Source organism: Synchiropus splendidus, chromosome 11 (genome assembly GCF_027744825.2).
Source record: "Synchiropus splendidus isolate RoL2022-P1 chromosome 11, RoL_Sspl_1.0, whole genome shotgun sequence".
Classification (NCBI taxonomy): domain Eukaryota; kingdom Metazoa; phylum Chordata; class Actinopteri; order Syngnathiformes; family Callionymidae; genus Synchiropus; species Synchiropus splendidus.
Genome location: NC_071344.1, coordinates 17,709,906 through 17,726,443, shown reverse-complemented (window position 1 = coordinate 17,726,443; position 16,538 = coordinate 17,709,906). Strand labels below are relative to the sequence as shown.

Sequence of the window (16,538 nt, the reverse complement as noted above, 5' to 3'; positions counted from 1 at the left end):
CATGTGAAAGTTATTGCTCCTGAAAAAGCTTCCGCTGCCATGTTTGTTTTAGAGTTTTAGTGCTGACAGTGCTACGTCTTGCGGAGCATTCGGTCGCCCGGGACAGAATCAGAATCATCTGAGAGCGTCCCGGAATGGACCAACCCAACTTCTCATGCAAAAGTGACCTTAGTTCAGTCATAGGACGGCATCACTCTCAAAAATAAACTCAACACTAACAACCCGTGAGGCTCATGGCCAGTTCTGTTGTGGCAACTGTTTCACATTTTCCAAAGCAGCAATGACGCTTTTGAAAAAAGCCCCCCAAAATTTTTGAAATAACGTAAACCATGTTTATGTGAGGAAAAAGTGTCTTCTTTCTTCACCACTTGGGCCCACTGTGCTGGAGCATTCTCTCGCAAGCTAGTCACTCTACCACGTCCAGATCTCCGTGGAATTGCAGGACAGCAACAGACCTCCTAGCTCTTCCAGATTCCAATTTAAAACCACTGTCATCATCTGTGGTGTTTCTTTGACAACGTGCAGCAGATGAGAGTAAAGATGAGTGTGAAGCGACCTGGTAGCATGCCAGGTGTTGGTGAGTCACCTCAATAAACCCGCCCGCCAGCGTTGCACCGACAGCACTTCCGAGCCACCGCTTCCATGTACACAGCCTTTGTTCAAGATGTTGAAGGTCCATGCTTCTACGCTATTGAACACAAGATTTCATTTCCCTCTGGATGGGGAACGTCTCCGGCCCATTCAGCCGTATGGAGCGCGGGAGGAAGGAGGAGGCTGCACCCAAGGATATAGCTGTTGTTTGGCGAGTGAGCAACATAAGCAGATGCAGCATTTAACTTGGATTAGAACGGAAAAATAAGCATTGCAAATTTGGGAAAATTAGCATCACAAAACAATGTAATCCTCTTGTGAAATTACCCGACGGGTGTTTGTCTTTATCGCGCTTCTTTTGTTTGCTTCATCTCCACGTAATCTTCTCAAGAGACACCGAGTCACCTCCACACGGAGGAGCGAAGCTCAGCGTGGAAGTCGGACGCGCTTGTCCACTCAAAAGAAAGTCAAGAGCAGGATTATCAACGTGATTTTAATGAGCCTTTTTCATCCAAACTGTCACATAGCAACAGAAAACTTACCATGTTTTTCTTTTCTTTTTTTTTTTTTACATGAAAATACCTCTGTCAAAATAAATACTGAAATGTTTTACAAAAGATTTTCTTCAGTCCGTATCTACACATTCAGTCCATGAGCTCAGAAACGAAGTGTTAGCGATCGACGTCTCAGGAGACAGTTTTTTTTGGATTATTTTTCTGTAAATTGAGGACCAAAATATGAAACATTTGATGAACAACGTGAACAACACAGCAACACCGAGGGCCAGCTTTACACTCCAGTGTTAGTGTTTCATGTAGAAGACGCAGTTGAGTAAAGACAACGTGGTTGCTAGCGTTTAGCTAGTGTTCATTTCATCACCGATTTCCGGACTCTCAAATGTTTGATCCCGAGACATTCCCGATCCAGAGTGGAAGCATATTATCGTAAGAGTTGGACAGGTGGATCATCTTCTGATGCTCTACTCCGAGTCTCCAGATGACCAGGGATGAATTTACACCTCAGACAGTTTTGTTTGATGTTGACATTCTTGGTTGAATTTGTCAGCCTAGATGAACAACTTCTCAAAAGTAGCCATTTGTTATTTGTTACAGTTATCTAGTTCCTAAAATCTCAGCTTTGGACCCGTATGGGGTCAGTGAAGAGACTCACCATTTGATTGTTCTGTTCAGCTCCAGGGACTCTGAAGACATCGAGGTGGTTCACCTGAGAGCCTTTTAATGTAATCCACTTAACCTGGATCACAGCCATGAAGGGACGGGAATCTGATTTGGGAGTGTCTGAGGGTGACTCGGCTGCAGGTCACTGATAACCTGGCAACAGATCGGGAGCTACAGACAGAGACGACCATGTGACGGCAGTGAACAAACTGAATCAAACATTTTCAGGAATGAGGTTCACTCAAACGTCAACAGTTTGATCTGCTCTAACACGGAGAGACATGGACTTCAGAGGGAAGATCAGAACGTTGCCGCGAGAGTCGGGTGGCTTTCATCACTACCCGCCGCTAATCTACCTGAAGAAACGCTCAAGCTCTCGGATGACTTCACTTTCCAGCAGATTGATTTCTTTCAGGAACCTTGCGATGCGGCTGGTACGTCTCCAGCTTGGTTCATTAAATTCATGAGGGTTTTTCGGCTTCAATGGTTGCCGTGGTAACGGCAGGCACATATTGACATGAGCAAGAATGGATCCATAACTCCAACAAGCCACGCCCTTATTGATATATTGTTTCCTTATAGAGGAAACTTACACTAAAATTTAAAACATGTTTACTAGCATTACGTTTGGCTATTTTGTATTAAAACTAAAGACACTAAAGACAGGAGCAGTTTGTTGCTGGCCTTCATAACCAACTTCAAATGTTGGATTATTGATCTTGTTTCACTAATTCCTCCTCCAAGTGAAGCAAGTCGAGGCAGCTGAGGCATCTCCTCAGGATGTCAACAGGGGGAGGCAGACATCACTGGTGAGCTGGGAACACCTCACTGCAGGTTCAGGGTCTTTTTAAACTTTCTTATTTGATCATATCATCGTAGCAAGAGCAGTTCTAAACTTCAGAGCTTGATGAAATGGAAGGTGACAAACTACCCCCTACCGCTTGTGGAGGACATTTCTCAACGTCACACCGCAGACAGATGAGGTCAAAAATGAATTTTAATTTCAGGAGTCTTCCCGCAGACGCATCTGCCAAAACACTTTGAGATCAGTTCTGGTGTTTCAGCTTGCATAGCATGATCACCAACAGCCAATAAACACCAGCAGTGGGGTGGAATGTGACTCAAAAGACACACATAAATACAATTTTTGCTTCAGAGCCAATCACCATGGAAACACATATTGCACCAGCATCATCACAATTACCTGCTGAATCATTCATGAGCAGCTTTTTATTCATCGAGGTCCACTTATGCGGCATGCTTATTGCATGGAGTAAACAAAAAAAGAGAACAACAACTCATTCGTAATGCACTTTTTAATGCAGCCTTGTGACCACATTTTAGCTTAGTGGGGATTTGGAAAGCTGGAAGGGTCTGACCCGGGAGACAAACATCCTGCGAGCTCGCGGGCAAATCTTCCCAAAGGCCCAGTTTTTAAATTCATATTTAATCTCTTTAATAAATAAAACCGATGCTCGGGAGTTTGTTTTTTGGCAACCTCGATGTTGCGCCAGACTCGCGCAACACACGCGCAAAACCCTCATGTTTCATGAAATAAAAGTCTTGTTGCCGCTCACGTTGGCAGGACTCTACGTTTCCACAGCTTTGGTCTGCACAGTGGGCAATGCTGCGTTCAAGGCGGCAGGAAAATACTTAGACATTACTCATTTGGGTGTTAGATGGCTATAGAATTGTTCTGTTCCAGAACCATTAAGGATGCTTGATGTTTAGGGGACAGGATTGACTGTCACGCTCCATACTAACCGTGGCTAAATGTCAGTGTTTTGCCCATTAAATTGACCTGAATTAGTCGATTAAACAAACCGGGACTCACACTTTGCTTGTGATGAGGTTTTATATATACAGTGGTACCTCGGTTCTCAACCACAATCCGTTCCAGACGGCCGTTCGAGAAGCGATTTGTTCGAAATCTGAATCGATTTTTCCCATTACAATGAATGGAAAAAGAAATAATGCGTTCCAAGCCTTAAAACAGGCTTTTGTAGGAGTGAATGTAGAGTGTCTGCTGCAGGTGCGCTGTTCCTCTATGTGTGTGGCCGCTGCATGTGGGAGGGGTTGCCGAGTGAGTGACGTCTCTACAGAAGTGAAGAGGTGCCCGGTGCGTGTCCAGCTCTGAATGTGCGCTTCTGTGCAGTTTGGCTGTGACAAAGTCATAAACTAAGTAATGCTCTGTCCCAGACTCGCCTCATCCCTGTCGGAGGTGTGGAGAGCGAGCACCTCCCCTGTGACTCTACCACGGTCCAGTGTGGAGACAGTTTTACACCTCATTATGAAGAAAAATATCAGTCAGTAAATGTAGCTAATGGGACACGTCTGCATACAGAGGCTGCGTTATGCACAATAACAAAGCCTGTCGTGGGTCAGCTGATCGGTCCGCGCATGTTTTTTTTTTTTCCGGCTTTTTACGGGGGTGTCCGAGTTCTGGATTTTCGTTTGAAATCCGAAGCAAAAAAATCTCTTTTTGTTTGTTTTTTGAATTCCGAGACGTTACAAAACCGAGGTACCACTGTCCTCCAGGGAGTGTCTTTCATGCAAACATTCTGATAACCAGATCCACTATTGGAGTCACACCCCTGAGTGAGTCCTTGTCCTCGGACCCCTAACTGCAGGATGGTTTAACTTATCGACAGATTCTGTCCCACACAGGTGAATCAGGTGAATCCTACACATCCGAGTGAGTCATTTTAGGACAGAAGCGAGAAAGCTGCTACCAAACATAGCGTAGGTGACCAAGAGCTAGCTTCAGATTAGCATAGCATTTAGTGTTGAGACATTGGGTGGCACAATTTGGACCCCACGCTGTGAGATTGATGCGTGTGGTTCACACTGACTCTTATGAATGAAACCTATGTCTGATGACTTGGATGAATTCTTTCAGTGCTAAGACTTCCTGTGCCTTGAACGCAGCACGAGCTCATGACCCGGTTCATCCATGAGTGGAAAAAGATCATTTGCGAAAAGAAATTGGGTCAAAAATGTGGGAGCAGATTTAATCAGTTCCACGAGCAGAAACACGTTTGGCACAACGACTCGAGTGAGACACGAGACAGCCGCCCCTGCATGTGATATCGGATAGCTTTGGCAACATAGTTAGCTGCTGAACCTTCCCAAAGCAGTGATAATCCCCCGCCCACAGCGAGTCCCACTTCATGGGGTCGACGCCCTCTCCGGACCAGCACCACGGACATCTGCGAAGGCTTTGAGTGCACCAGTGGAGAGTTGATGTCCCATCTGACCGGGTTGCGCCTCTCCCAGCAGACAGTGGCGCCGAGGCGGCGGGAGCCCGCCGCAGAGTCCACCAAAGAGCCGTCGCCGGTCACAAGCAGGACTCGTGGGACTCTATGTCGGAGTGCAGAGACTTCTTCTCCAGCTCTGCGTGGAGCCCGTTGTGAAGGACTGTGTATCTGCCAGAAGAACAGAGAGACCACCTCAGAATTGTTTTGTTTATTTTCAAGATTAATGTCACATAACGCAACACACACACACACACACACACACACACACACACACACACACACACACACACACAAAAACAGCGAGCTCCAAACTCCAGATCAGAGGTGTAGAAAAACAAATGAACCAGCAGTTGGATCAATGTTATCTCGCCGCAAACCGACGCCTACACTACAAAAAATGGCAGAAATTCCTGCATAAATGATGGAATATTAAGATGTTAAAAACTCCTCAACACCTACAAAAAAATGATCATGTGGGTGTCAGAGAGTTGTAGACAGCAATGTTGAATAATGACCCACAAGAGAAATGTCTTCTCTACTATTATTAAACTGGTCTTACCTTAATAGCAACACAAACAGGTGGAAAATTAGGAACTAGTGTCAGAGTCCACAGCCTCTCCCCCCAAAACACATGGCTCACCTGAACCACTCTGAACCAAACTGGAATCCAGTTATATTGTAGTCTTCATCCTCAAATTCAAGCTAAACCTTGTGTGGTCCAGCCAAATGTCCCCACAAAGTCAAACGGTCCTCACAAGGACAGTGTGTTGACACAAAGTAGGATAAACAAACCCACACAGGCAAACAAAAAAATATAAAAACAACAGGATCACTTATTTTAAAAAATAAAATGGGCAAAAAAAAAGAAAAATGAAGTCACAAAAGTGATCTTTCCTCAGTTTCCCCCTCAGTTTTCTACACAACGTCTACTTTCTCTAAACTTTTAAAACAAAAGTTCCCATTAATGGATTTGCGAGAAGTGAAGACAGGGATGTAAGAAGTTTTCTTTGCCCTGCTCCTCTTCATAGAACGCACATGTGTACAAAGGTCTGAGGTATTAGATGAGATACGTTTTTCTTCATTATTAATGCCATCTTTTTGTGACTAACAGTATTTTTAAAATCATACATGGTCCACGACTGTTTTGTCTAGTAAATTTTAGTAGTTTTTGGATTATTTTCAAAGCATAACTTTTTAAAATATGCTTATTTTCCCATGATCTACTCGACCTCCTCCACACCATCATCATCCTCACACCTCTACACTTCATCACCACATCCATCAACCTTGTCCCCCTCTTCTCTATCTCCACTATTCACAGTCCAACTCTGTCTCTCCTCTCCTCCTGTCTAAACGCTCCATCCTCCCTTTGTCTCCAAACTTCTCCACACGTCCCTCTGATGGACTCATTTCTCGTCGTCTCTCTCAATGACTCAACATTTAAGTACAAAGATAAAAATCCTGACGCACACAGCGCATTTTTATTTGAATGTAAAGATCCTTCATAAAACTACTGAGGACAATATTCCAAGTGAGCCACATGGGCATTACTCCAGTTTGTATTGAGGCGTCAGTGAAGTGTGTTTCCAGCTGGAGCTTTTACTGTCCCATAAAGAAGCCCCTCCACTGTAAACGCTGTCAGCTTCTATCTGCCGCCATCCCTGGCGTTCCGGCCGCACTGGGACTTTTCCAGGAAGCAAAAGAGGTACGTCGTCGAGAAGCGACTTTGGTTTGGTATGAAGAATGTTATGAGCCTATTAGCAAGAGAAACGTCCCCTCCAGAGGTCATAACGCTGAAGCTAGTGGACATGAGGGAGGGAACGGAAGCCTCATGTGTCAATGTGTCCCGGACTTTAGTGACTATCCGTCCTGTTATTACTGGACTAAATAGTCGGTGATGTTCTGATGAGGGAGGAGGCCTCGGGACGGACGCAGGATGCCTCAGTTTTCCACTTACATTGAGGTTGTATTTGACCCGTGTGGGAGCCTCAGATGTCACGTTAGGTCGTGGTGTCTCGCTCATGTGCGTTGGCCACATTGCTGCTCGCATCATGAAGAAATGTTTAGTCTGTGTTTAATCCCAGCCTTCTGTCTCTGTCCTCTGGCCTCATTAAACAAATCTCCATCCTGCGTCCCGCTCTGTGGGCTCAGCTGTGTACAAACAAAGCTCCACATAAACACAGGACGGGTCCAGTCACATGTAGCGCCCCCATTAGCATTCGTGTGATCCAAGTGTGAGGGAGAGAAGGGCTGTGGAAATGAGTCAAACGTCGACGGCTGCAAGAAAATTATTTTGCCGTTTAATCTCCAGTTGACTGAAGAAGAGAAAAAATGGCGTGTCAGCAAATTGGAAGACGACAGCGGCGCTCGGCCAGATGATCAAATGTGGCAGCAATTTGGGTTCCACTCCGGTGGGAATCGAAAGCCTGTTTACTCTTGAAAATCCCTGAAAGTCGGAATGGCCAGAGAGGGGAATTTCACGGGCAGTTTGGCAGCAGGAAGCGACTCATGTCGGGGTGTTGGAGACTTATTTCTGGGGCTGCTTCACTTTGTTTGGGGTCCAGCTTGAAGTTGTTGCCTTTGTTTTGTGAGATGGTGTCCACTAGAGGGCACCTGAGTGGACTGAAGGGTAAAGTAACATATGCTGCGTTACAGTGTCCTCGGAACTGGGACGTCGGAGCTGGGAATGACATCACAGCCCAGTAAGCGCCTCGGTCAAAAGCTGTTCTTTTAGTGTAAATCACTGATTCAAAACACGTACTTCCTGTTTATGTTTGAGGAAGCCTACTGGGATTCAGGCTGGTGAGGACTTTCGGATCTTCCTGGTGACGTCACCAGAGGGTGGAACTGTCTCGCTCATTCATGGAGGTCGACTCAGATGCAGGAGACCAGGTGAAAGCTCAGAGATTTAACAAGAAGAGTTTCGACCAAAGGAATCTTGAGCGATACAAAATACAGTTCAACTAACACACAACACAAAGCATACTGACGATACCAGGGCTTAACTAGACTTGACTTGACTCGGACTAGAAGACGCGTGGCGGCAAACAGAGCTGAGGAACAGACAGGCAGATAAGGGGACCAAAGCAAGGGCCCAACGGCAGTAGGGGGACACGAGAGAGACAAGTGCAGACTGCACCAACCACTATCAAAATAAAACAGGAAGTAACACATGAATATAACTTTAACACAACTTGCGACACGTGGCAGTACCTGGGAATTTCCTTGTTCCAAACACAACTGGCAGGTGCCCAGAATCCTCACCACAACATCATCATTTTGCTGTTGCTAGCTTCAAATCCCTCGCCCGACTGGTTCAGCTTTTGATTCCTTGATAAATCAGGCAGGATGTTCCACCAAAACTTTTTTGCACAAATCAAGTTGATCTGATGTGAGATGTATATTTTTTACATTCTCATTTACATCTGTAATAACTCACATAAATATATATTACTTGACTATTTTTTATTATAATTTGGTTGCTGTAATCTAATCTGTCTTTTCAGTGCCAATAGCAGGATGTAATTCAGAAGTTTTGCAGTTCCCTGAACTTGAAAATAAAAGTTGTCACCGTTGACCATCGATTCTGAAGAGTAACTCCATATGGCACATGATCTGGAGCTGTTGTCTGGACTCATTCAAAACTAGGCATCATGAGTAGCTATCATCTATTGCAGTGATTCTTAGCCATAGGGCCGGGGCCCATGTTTGGGCCGCGTGCGCCCCCCCTCCAGAGGGCTGCTAAAAGTTTGAGTGTGAGGGCCGCAAGACGCTCAGCTTTAATACATTAGCCTCATATGGTGGCTGTAGTGTGTCACTGAATTGACTGGACAGCTGGACAACAGCTGTGATAGTTACCAGATGTTCCTGAAAAGAAAAAAAATGATAACAAAAGTAATCCGGCCCCCAACAGTAAAAACTGTTCGTGAAAGCACCTGTTGAAGCGGTTTTGAAAATTAATCAGAACATTATATGACGATACTTTTATTTGCACTTCATTTATATATTCTTTGGGGTTTAAATAAAATATACTATTTTTAATTTATGATTTTAGACATGGCTTTATTACATTAATTTTGTTCAGAATTGTATTCAGTTTTTCCAACAGTTTGAATCGAGAATATTTTTTTTCTTTAGTAAATTTGATGAATATGACTTTTATGGTTTTGCTGCTGGTTGGACTTTTCAATGACAAATACATATTGTTGCAGTGACCACATGGTCTCATCCAGGGTTTCACAAGGTTTTGGTCTGTTTACGTGTAAGTAGATTAAATATGGTTATTGATAGCGAATAAAATCAAGAGTAATGAATGAGTTCTATAACTTGAATGGGCTCCGGGCCCATTTGTTCTGGGGTTGTTGTGTAGCCTGTTGACTAGCTTACTGTTCTTATAACATGCAGCATAGATATGACGGATGGAAAAATCTACAGTTCCACCCTGTCGATCACTGGATCAGATTGTAGAGCACGGATCGAGGGAGACAAGCACAATGACGATGGTGCGAAGGTCACAGAGGAAAGCGCCAGCAGGAGGCCTGGAGAGGTGTCTGAAGTTGAAGGCAGCTAGCTGTGACCTTGGGTGTCACACCAAAGTCTCCAGCTGACGTCTCTCCTCCAGCTCAAACTGATATTAGACACATTTTAGCAGCCAGTTCTGGGCAGGCGTCCGTGCTTCGAGTGACTGACCCGCCACGCCTCGGCGCGCCACGTCTCCGCTCTAATATCCACTCTCGCCCTCTAATCACCGGCGCTCACGTCGCCTCTTCAGAAGATGGTTCCACTCACTCGTCTGGAGAGAGCGTCCCTCGCGCATCACTTCACTCCACCCCACCCTGGTCCACGCCGAGCCATGCACATTAAGACGTTCAACAGATGACGTCAAGTTGATGAGATGAAAACAAAAGACCTGCATTTGAATCGATGGAGATTAGGCGGCGCGGACAAGACGGCAATCAGAAGATGAGGATGAAAATGACTCGCCCACAGAAGGACGTCAGCACATCGGTGCAGGATCATAATCAGCCTCGGGGAATTGGACAAACGCTCGGAATAAACAAATAATGAGGCCAGTTTTGGACTTCAGACAGAGCTGGTGACCACAGGACGGAGCAATGCTCCACTGGTGAGGGGAGAGCTTTGTCTTCTGGCTCAGCTCTGTCTTCCTAAAGATGCTCCAGCTAACCAAGACCAAGCATCACACCAGACTAGGTCAGACTTGGGTCGCCCGCACCCCTGGCTGCAGTCAGGTGCGGTCCAACTGTTGTTGATAGATAGGGTTCTGGTACCAGTCCAGGGCAGTGGTCCTGATGCTCCAGCTTCCAGACCTTGTTAAACCTTTTCATACTGTAGACTCCTATTTGGTTACAAAATGAACTGAAATCAAGTTGGAATTCGCTTGAGGTCATGTTCTGCTTTTTGTTTTACTCTCTCACAGTCTCATTGACACCTGTATTTCAATCCTTGTGGGGACATTGTAAGGTTTCTCAATGCCATAACCCTCTCCCCAGCCTCTAAACCTAATCATCCAAAACACATGGCTCACCTTCCAGACTCTGAACCACACTGGAACCCAGTTATACTGACCCAGTTATTGTGAAGTTTCCATCCTCAAATTGAGGCTTATCCTCCTGGGGTCCAGCCAATGGTCCCCACAAAGTCATACTCTCCTCACAAACCCAGAGACACATTATGTGTTTGCCAACTCATTGCTGTGGAAGAACACAGCGGGGTGCAGGCTAATCCCCGCCACGTTCTTCTGCTCTCCCTGGTTTGTCAGACAGAAACAGAAGCTCTGGTAAATTGCACGGACCCGAGAACAGGCAGGGACCCGTCTGCAGAACTGGCGAACAAGATTCCATCCTGACAGTCTAATTAGGTGTGGGATTGAACAAGGAACACACACAAGACCCTGCTCACTGCTGACCACAGGATGTGGATGGAGTTTAACACGGTTTTACTGTGGAATGAAAGTCTTACAGTGGTAGGTGACCAGCAGAGAGGTGTTTGACAACCTGTGGTTGTCGAGGGAGGGACGAGTCACGCCTGGAGTGAATGATTTGTTTTGTCCGACTGAGACAGACACACGAGGAACTATCACTGGTTCTCGTCTGACATCCCTCATTAGGATCTAATGGCCGCCGGATCCCCTGCGGAGCCTGGTGGGATTTGGTGGCCCCAAAACTTCCTCCCCCTTTTCCGAGCCGCCGTGATACCATCTGCAGTTCTCTGCTCAAAGACGGACTGGGATCAGGGGAGGTGACTCGGCAGGGGGCTCCCCTGGCCCTGACTCGCCTGGGACATGAAGATGGACACTTTGATTCAGCTCATTTTATTTTAAACTTCCCTGATAAGAGGCTTTAAGCTTCAATCACACTTGGGTCCTGAACTGTGAAATTCGCAGCGCAGCCGGGGTAATGGAGCGACGGTTAATCAAGATGGAGGTTTTAGTCCCCATTTTTGGCTCAAAGGAAAATCCATTTTTGGAAACACTTTTCTGGAAACCTTCTTTTACATTGACTGGTGGATTTAGAAGAAAGAAGCAGGCTGGCCAAGGCAGACGTTGGAACGTCGCTGCTGTTATTCGCTCACGCCTGGAAGTTCTCGGTTTGTATCCGCTTCAGAGCGTTGACGCAAGAACAGCCTTTTTCAACCGGGGCACTAGTGTGCCGTGAGAGACTGTCAGGTGTGCCCTGGGAAAATGATCCAATTTCACCTCATTTGTCCGGAGATTGAGGTGGGCGCTATGCGCGTCGCTCCTCTTTCCACGCACACTCGCAGTGAAGATGCCGTTTGTAAACCTGATGCGCCTCTAACTTGACCACACACCTTCACCACAGAACCACGGAGGGAGGGAGTGATCCTTGTTGGACCCGCGACGCCAAAGACTATCTGCACCACTGCGCCAACAGAGCTAATGGCTAACGGCTAACGTGACGTGTCTCACTTCAAAACTTTATTGATATTTGTGGACTATCAAAGTTTGCTTTGTGGTTTAGACAAACTAAATGCACAACAAACTAAATGCACAACAAAATAAATGCGCTCCAAAATGTGAAGAGAGAAAGAATCATTGTTTTTATGAAGCAAGCTCGGGATTTGTCTGGAAAATCAAAACTACAATAAAATCATGCAAAACAGGCGTCATCAAATCCAAACAGTTATTTAAAGTAAGCAAATACATAAATAAATCCTGATATATTTTGTCATATTGCCCGTCCCTTTCTGGACACATTTGACACAAATACATTTTCTGCCATTTGTTTCTGCAAATATCCTGGCAAAATAACAAGCGAGTGTCAGTAGCTTCAGTGTTTCACAAATGAATAGGGATTTTCTATCGGACTTTAAGCACAAGTGCGCTTTGGCCGAGGTTCCTTTGGTGGTGAGCCCCGGGATTTTTTCAATGAACCTAGGGTGCTGTGACTTCGTTGGAAAAACACTGCGCAAGAAAACCACTTTTTAACCTATTGTGCCTATTCTCATGTTGTAAGTGTGCTAGCGTTCAAGACAAGAGTGTACCTCAGTGACCTATGGCCTCTGTTATGGAACTCCACAATTGGAAACATCCTGTGGTCAGCTGGGTTCAATAGCAGATCAAACCCCTCAGGGACGCGTAACTGCACTCTACGTTGTTCGTGTTCCAGCTCACAATTCCTTCCTCCACAGATGGTGGACGCCACCCGCCACACAGTGGATTGACAGAGGTTTTAATGCAGGCAACAAATCTGGCTGGTGAGAAGACCCTCATGCTGTTCACCTCCCCTTCATCCTCCTGTCAGTGTGTCTGCACTAATTCACACATTTTCCAAGGAAGAAGAAGTACATCCACATTTTTCATGCTTCGTGGCCAAACTTTCAGTCTCATGAAAGACTCTGTCAGGGGGTGAGGCAGCCCCACAAGTATCCTCTATAGTAGTGACGGGTAGGTGAGGTTTCATGAAACAGAGTCCTAATTTTCAGAGGCTACTAGATGGCGCACTTGGTTTAGAAATGATGTGAGGTGTCATTGATTTAGTCACTCATGTCCCAACATTTCACTGCACACAATGCCATCTGGTGGCCTCTGAAAATCAGGACACCCCCAGTACACACCTGTTCCCAGGTGACCCAGATAGAGCCAAAGATCAGATGAGTGTTAGCAGCCAAGAGAACATTAGTTCCTCACAGACACATTTTGATGCAGCGATCTCACTGCACAACTGACCGGCGGCAGTGAGATGAGCCACCCTGAGCATGGAAACACTGAAGTCCACTCCATCGTGGTGTGAGCATGAGAGTGGGTCTCTGCCCGGGCACTGACGCATGAAGAACTCTGAGTCCGGCGAGGCTGCCCGGCAGCTCACACACACACAAGCACGCTGGCTGGGCAGCACATGAGTAAGTGATCTGAGAGCTTAAACAAAACACTCTTCTATAAATACACACTCGGAGCAGCAAGTGTCGGAGCAGTCGGGGAGTGTTTGGGACGGAGCAGAGATCACAGAAGCGTTTAGGTCTGAAAGTCATGAGTTACATTCCTGCTCTATTACTGACACGGCTGCAGCGGAAATGTAAAAACTGAGGCCATAAAAGAGTCAAAACGCAGGATTAAAATGAAGAGGGAGACTACTGTCGCTGGTCAACAGAACATTCAGGATGACTGGTTGGTTAATTCATTGTGTCGATAATATTATTGTTTTTTTCAAAGCAGCAAATTTGTATGATAATATTCTTTTTAACTCACTCAAAAAAGAGTTAAGGTTTTTATGCAACATACATTTCTTGTAAATTATTGTAATTATCAAACAAAAAATTGTCTTCATCATGCTAATAATACCATTGTCTAATAGCGGCATATTCATAACATAACATAACACGTCTGTCAACAAGTGGATTTCTGTCTCAGGAAGTATCTAAACGTTCCTCCACCAGAACATCTCCTGCAGCAGCCAGATCAGTGCCCACACTGGACCTGTGGAGAAGCCTGCTGCTTTATTTCCAGTGGCAGATCTGTCGGCCCACCTCAGCCACCACGGCACCCTCAAGAGTGCCCCCATATTCTCACGACATAATGAACGACAATACCAGTGTGACCTTCTGAAGCCTGTCCTCTGATGCTGCGGAAAAGACGTTCCTGCCAGACAGTGTCGCGTTCCGAACTTGGCCAAGAGAAAATAAATAGCCTCCTCATCTGTGGGCGTAGACGCAGCTGAAATAAAGCTCAGAAGAAATCGCATTTTCCAGGTAGCTATGCTCAAAATGGTTTCAGAATATTTGAGGAATCTGCTGAATGATGCCTCTGAGAGAAACACGATGTTCCAGCTTTCTACAGATGATCCCACCAAAAATGTGCAACAAACAACGTACGTTTGCTCAGAGTCGTATATTTCAATGTTTTCTAAACGTTTCTCCAAGATCAGGCCAAAAAAACATCCAGGGCAAAAGGTGTTAAAGAACAGTACCTGATAGAGCAGGCAGCTCAAAACTGCATCATGAAGCATCATGAACCATCTATTGTTTCACTGATGCCCCTCAAAGTCGGGGTGTGTTACAGACTGGAGCTAAAATATCCATTACCTCTTTCTCAACTTCAACATGGAGATCATTGCTGACTTCAGACGCTCCAGTGACCATCAACAGCACAACACAGGACACGGACAGGACACTTGTCTCATCTACACTGTGCAGGATGAGAAGGAGCCTCATTCTCCAAGGTCCAACATGGACAGCTGTAGACCTCCGCGTGGTCCACCAGAAGGACCGCCATCCTGGCTTGACTGACCTGGACGACCCGACCAGAGCTCAGTCCGATCCTCGCCTCTTGGTTATGTTCTCTGCAGGTTTGCAGACTGAACCACACACCTGTGACAAAGGTGTGACGAAGTCTCTGCAGTGACTACACAGCGACGTCTCAGCGGCTTGTTGTCGCCGGTGTTTGTTTTGGTGCCAGTGAGGTCAGCGAACGTGAACCAATGCTGTGATTTGACAGCATCACTGACGGGTCCGTGTCATTGAGTGACCTGCTGTGAAACGTCTTTGATAAAATAAAGTTACAGCTGGAGACCTGTGACAGATGATGGATGGTGTTGGCAGTGAGGCGCGAGCTCATCTTCATAAAACACTGGGAGCTCGCAAAGCGTCCATCACTGCGCCGACAATACGGTGTCTCCTCTCAGTCGCAGTGTCACAGCAGAGACGGGAGTTTGGGACGATAAACACGTCACTGGATTGGATGGTGAGTCACACACACCTTGACTCTAATTGCTTCACAGACGAGTCTCACTCGCACATATCTGAGGGAGCCGCAATAACTCGGTCTGCCAGGCATGAAATGGTTCTGTTTCATCCCTGAGTCACACATGAACAAGTTCCAGTGACTTGTTTGTGAAAGGAACTGATTGTGATTGGTTTGCTGAATTTCATACAGCTGAGTAAGTCCAGCTAAATTCACACAGATCTGTGCGAGTCCCGCAATATTCCGAGTTACTTACTCATTGAATCCCACACATTTGAGCAAGTCCCACTATATTCTGACTCACATACTTACTGAATCCCACACATTTGAGTCCAGCTAAATTCTGACTTGCTGAATCCCACCTACCTCAGCGAGTCCGGATATTTTCATACTCACTTACTCATTGAATCCCACACATCTGAGTGAGTCCTGCTATAATTCCGACTCACTTACTCACTGAATCCCACACATCTGAGCGAGTCCCGCAATATTCCGAGTTACTTACTCATTGAATCCCACACATTTGAGTCCAGCTAAATTCTGACTTGCTGAATCCCACATATCTCAGCGAGTCCGGATATTTTCATGCTCACTTACTCATTGAATCCCACACATCTGAGTGAGTCCCGCTATAATTCCGACTCACTTACTCACTGAATCCCACACATCTAAGCGAGGTATATTTTCTGACTTACATAGTCACTGAATCCCACACATTTGAGTCCAGCTAAATTCTGACTCATTGAATCCCACACATCTGAGCGAGTCCCGCAATATTCCGAGTTACTTACTCATTGAATCCCACACATTTGAGTGCAGCTAAATTCTGACTCGCTGAATCCCACACATCTTAGCCAGTGCCGCTATATTCCGACTCACTTACTCATTGAATACAAGACATCTGAGCGAGTCCAGCTACATTCCGACTCACTCACTGAATCCCACACATTTGAGTCCAGCTAAATTCAGACAATCACTGAATCACATGCATAACTCCCTGAGTGATAAACAGGAAATGGTTCTGTTTCATTCCTGTGTCACACGTGACTTTGAAATGATTGTAAGTGGTTTGCAAAATTTCACACATCTGAGTAAGTGGAGCTAAATTTTGACTCACTTAAACACAGAATCCCACACATCTAAGCACTCCATCAGTGATTTCCACACATCTGAGTCCAGCGAAATTCAGAGCAAATCACCGAATTCGACACAAGAGTCCAGATGAATTTAGACTGAATCCATGAATCCCACACATCTGAATGTGTCCAGCTAGATTTTGACTCATTTAATTCGACA

The 16,538-nt window shown here is 45.7% G+C and overlaps 1 protein-coding gene across 4 annotated transcripts in view; it reads right to left on the bottom strand.

Annotated features, from left to right (window-relative positions):
- Positions 1 to 1,178: 1,178 nt before the first annotated feature.
- htr4 (5-hydroxytryptamine receptor 4) overlaps positions 1,179 to 16,538 on the bottom strand; it is a 92,723-nt gene continuing 77,363 nt past the window's right edge. For all 4 annotated transcript variants that reach the window (XM_053879444.1, XM_053879440.1, XM_053879446.1 and 1 more), the window contains one exon: positions 1,179 to 5,194. Coding sequence is in view for 3 of the 4 variants with exons in the window: in XM_053879440.1 (XP_053735415.1) it covers positions 5,107 to 5,194 (88 nt within the window). In the remaining variant the exon portion in view is untranslated. The remainder of the gene's footprint in view (positions 5,195 to 16,538) is intronic.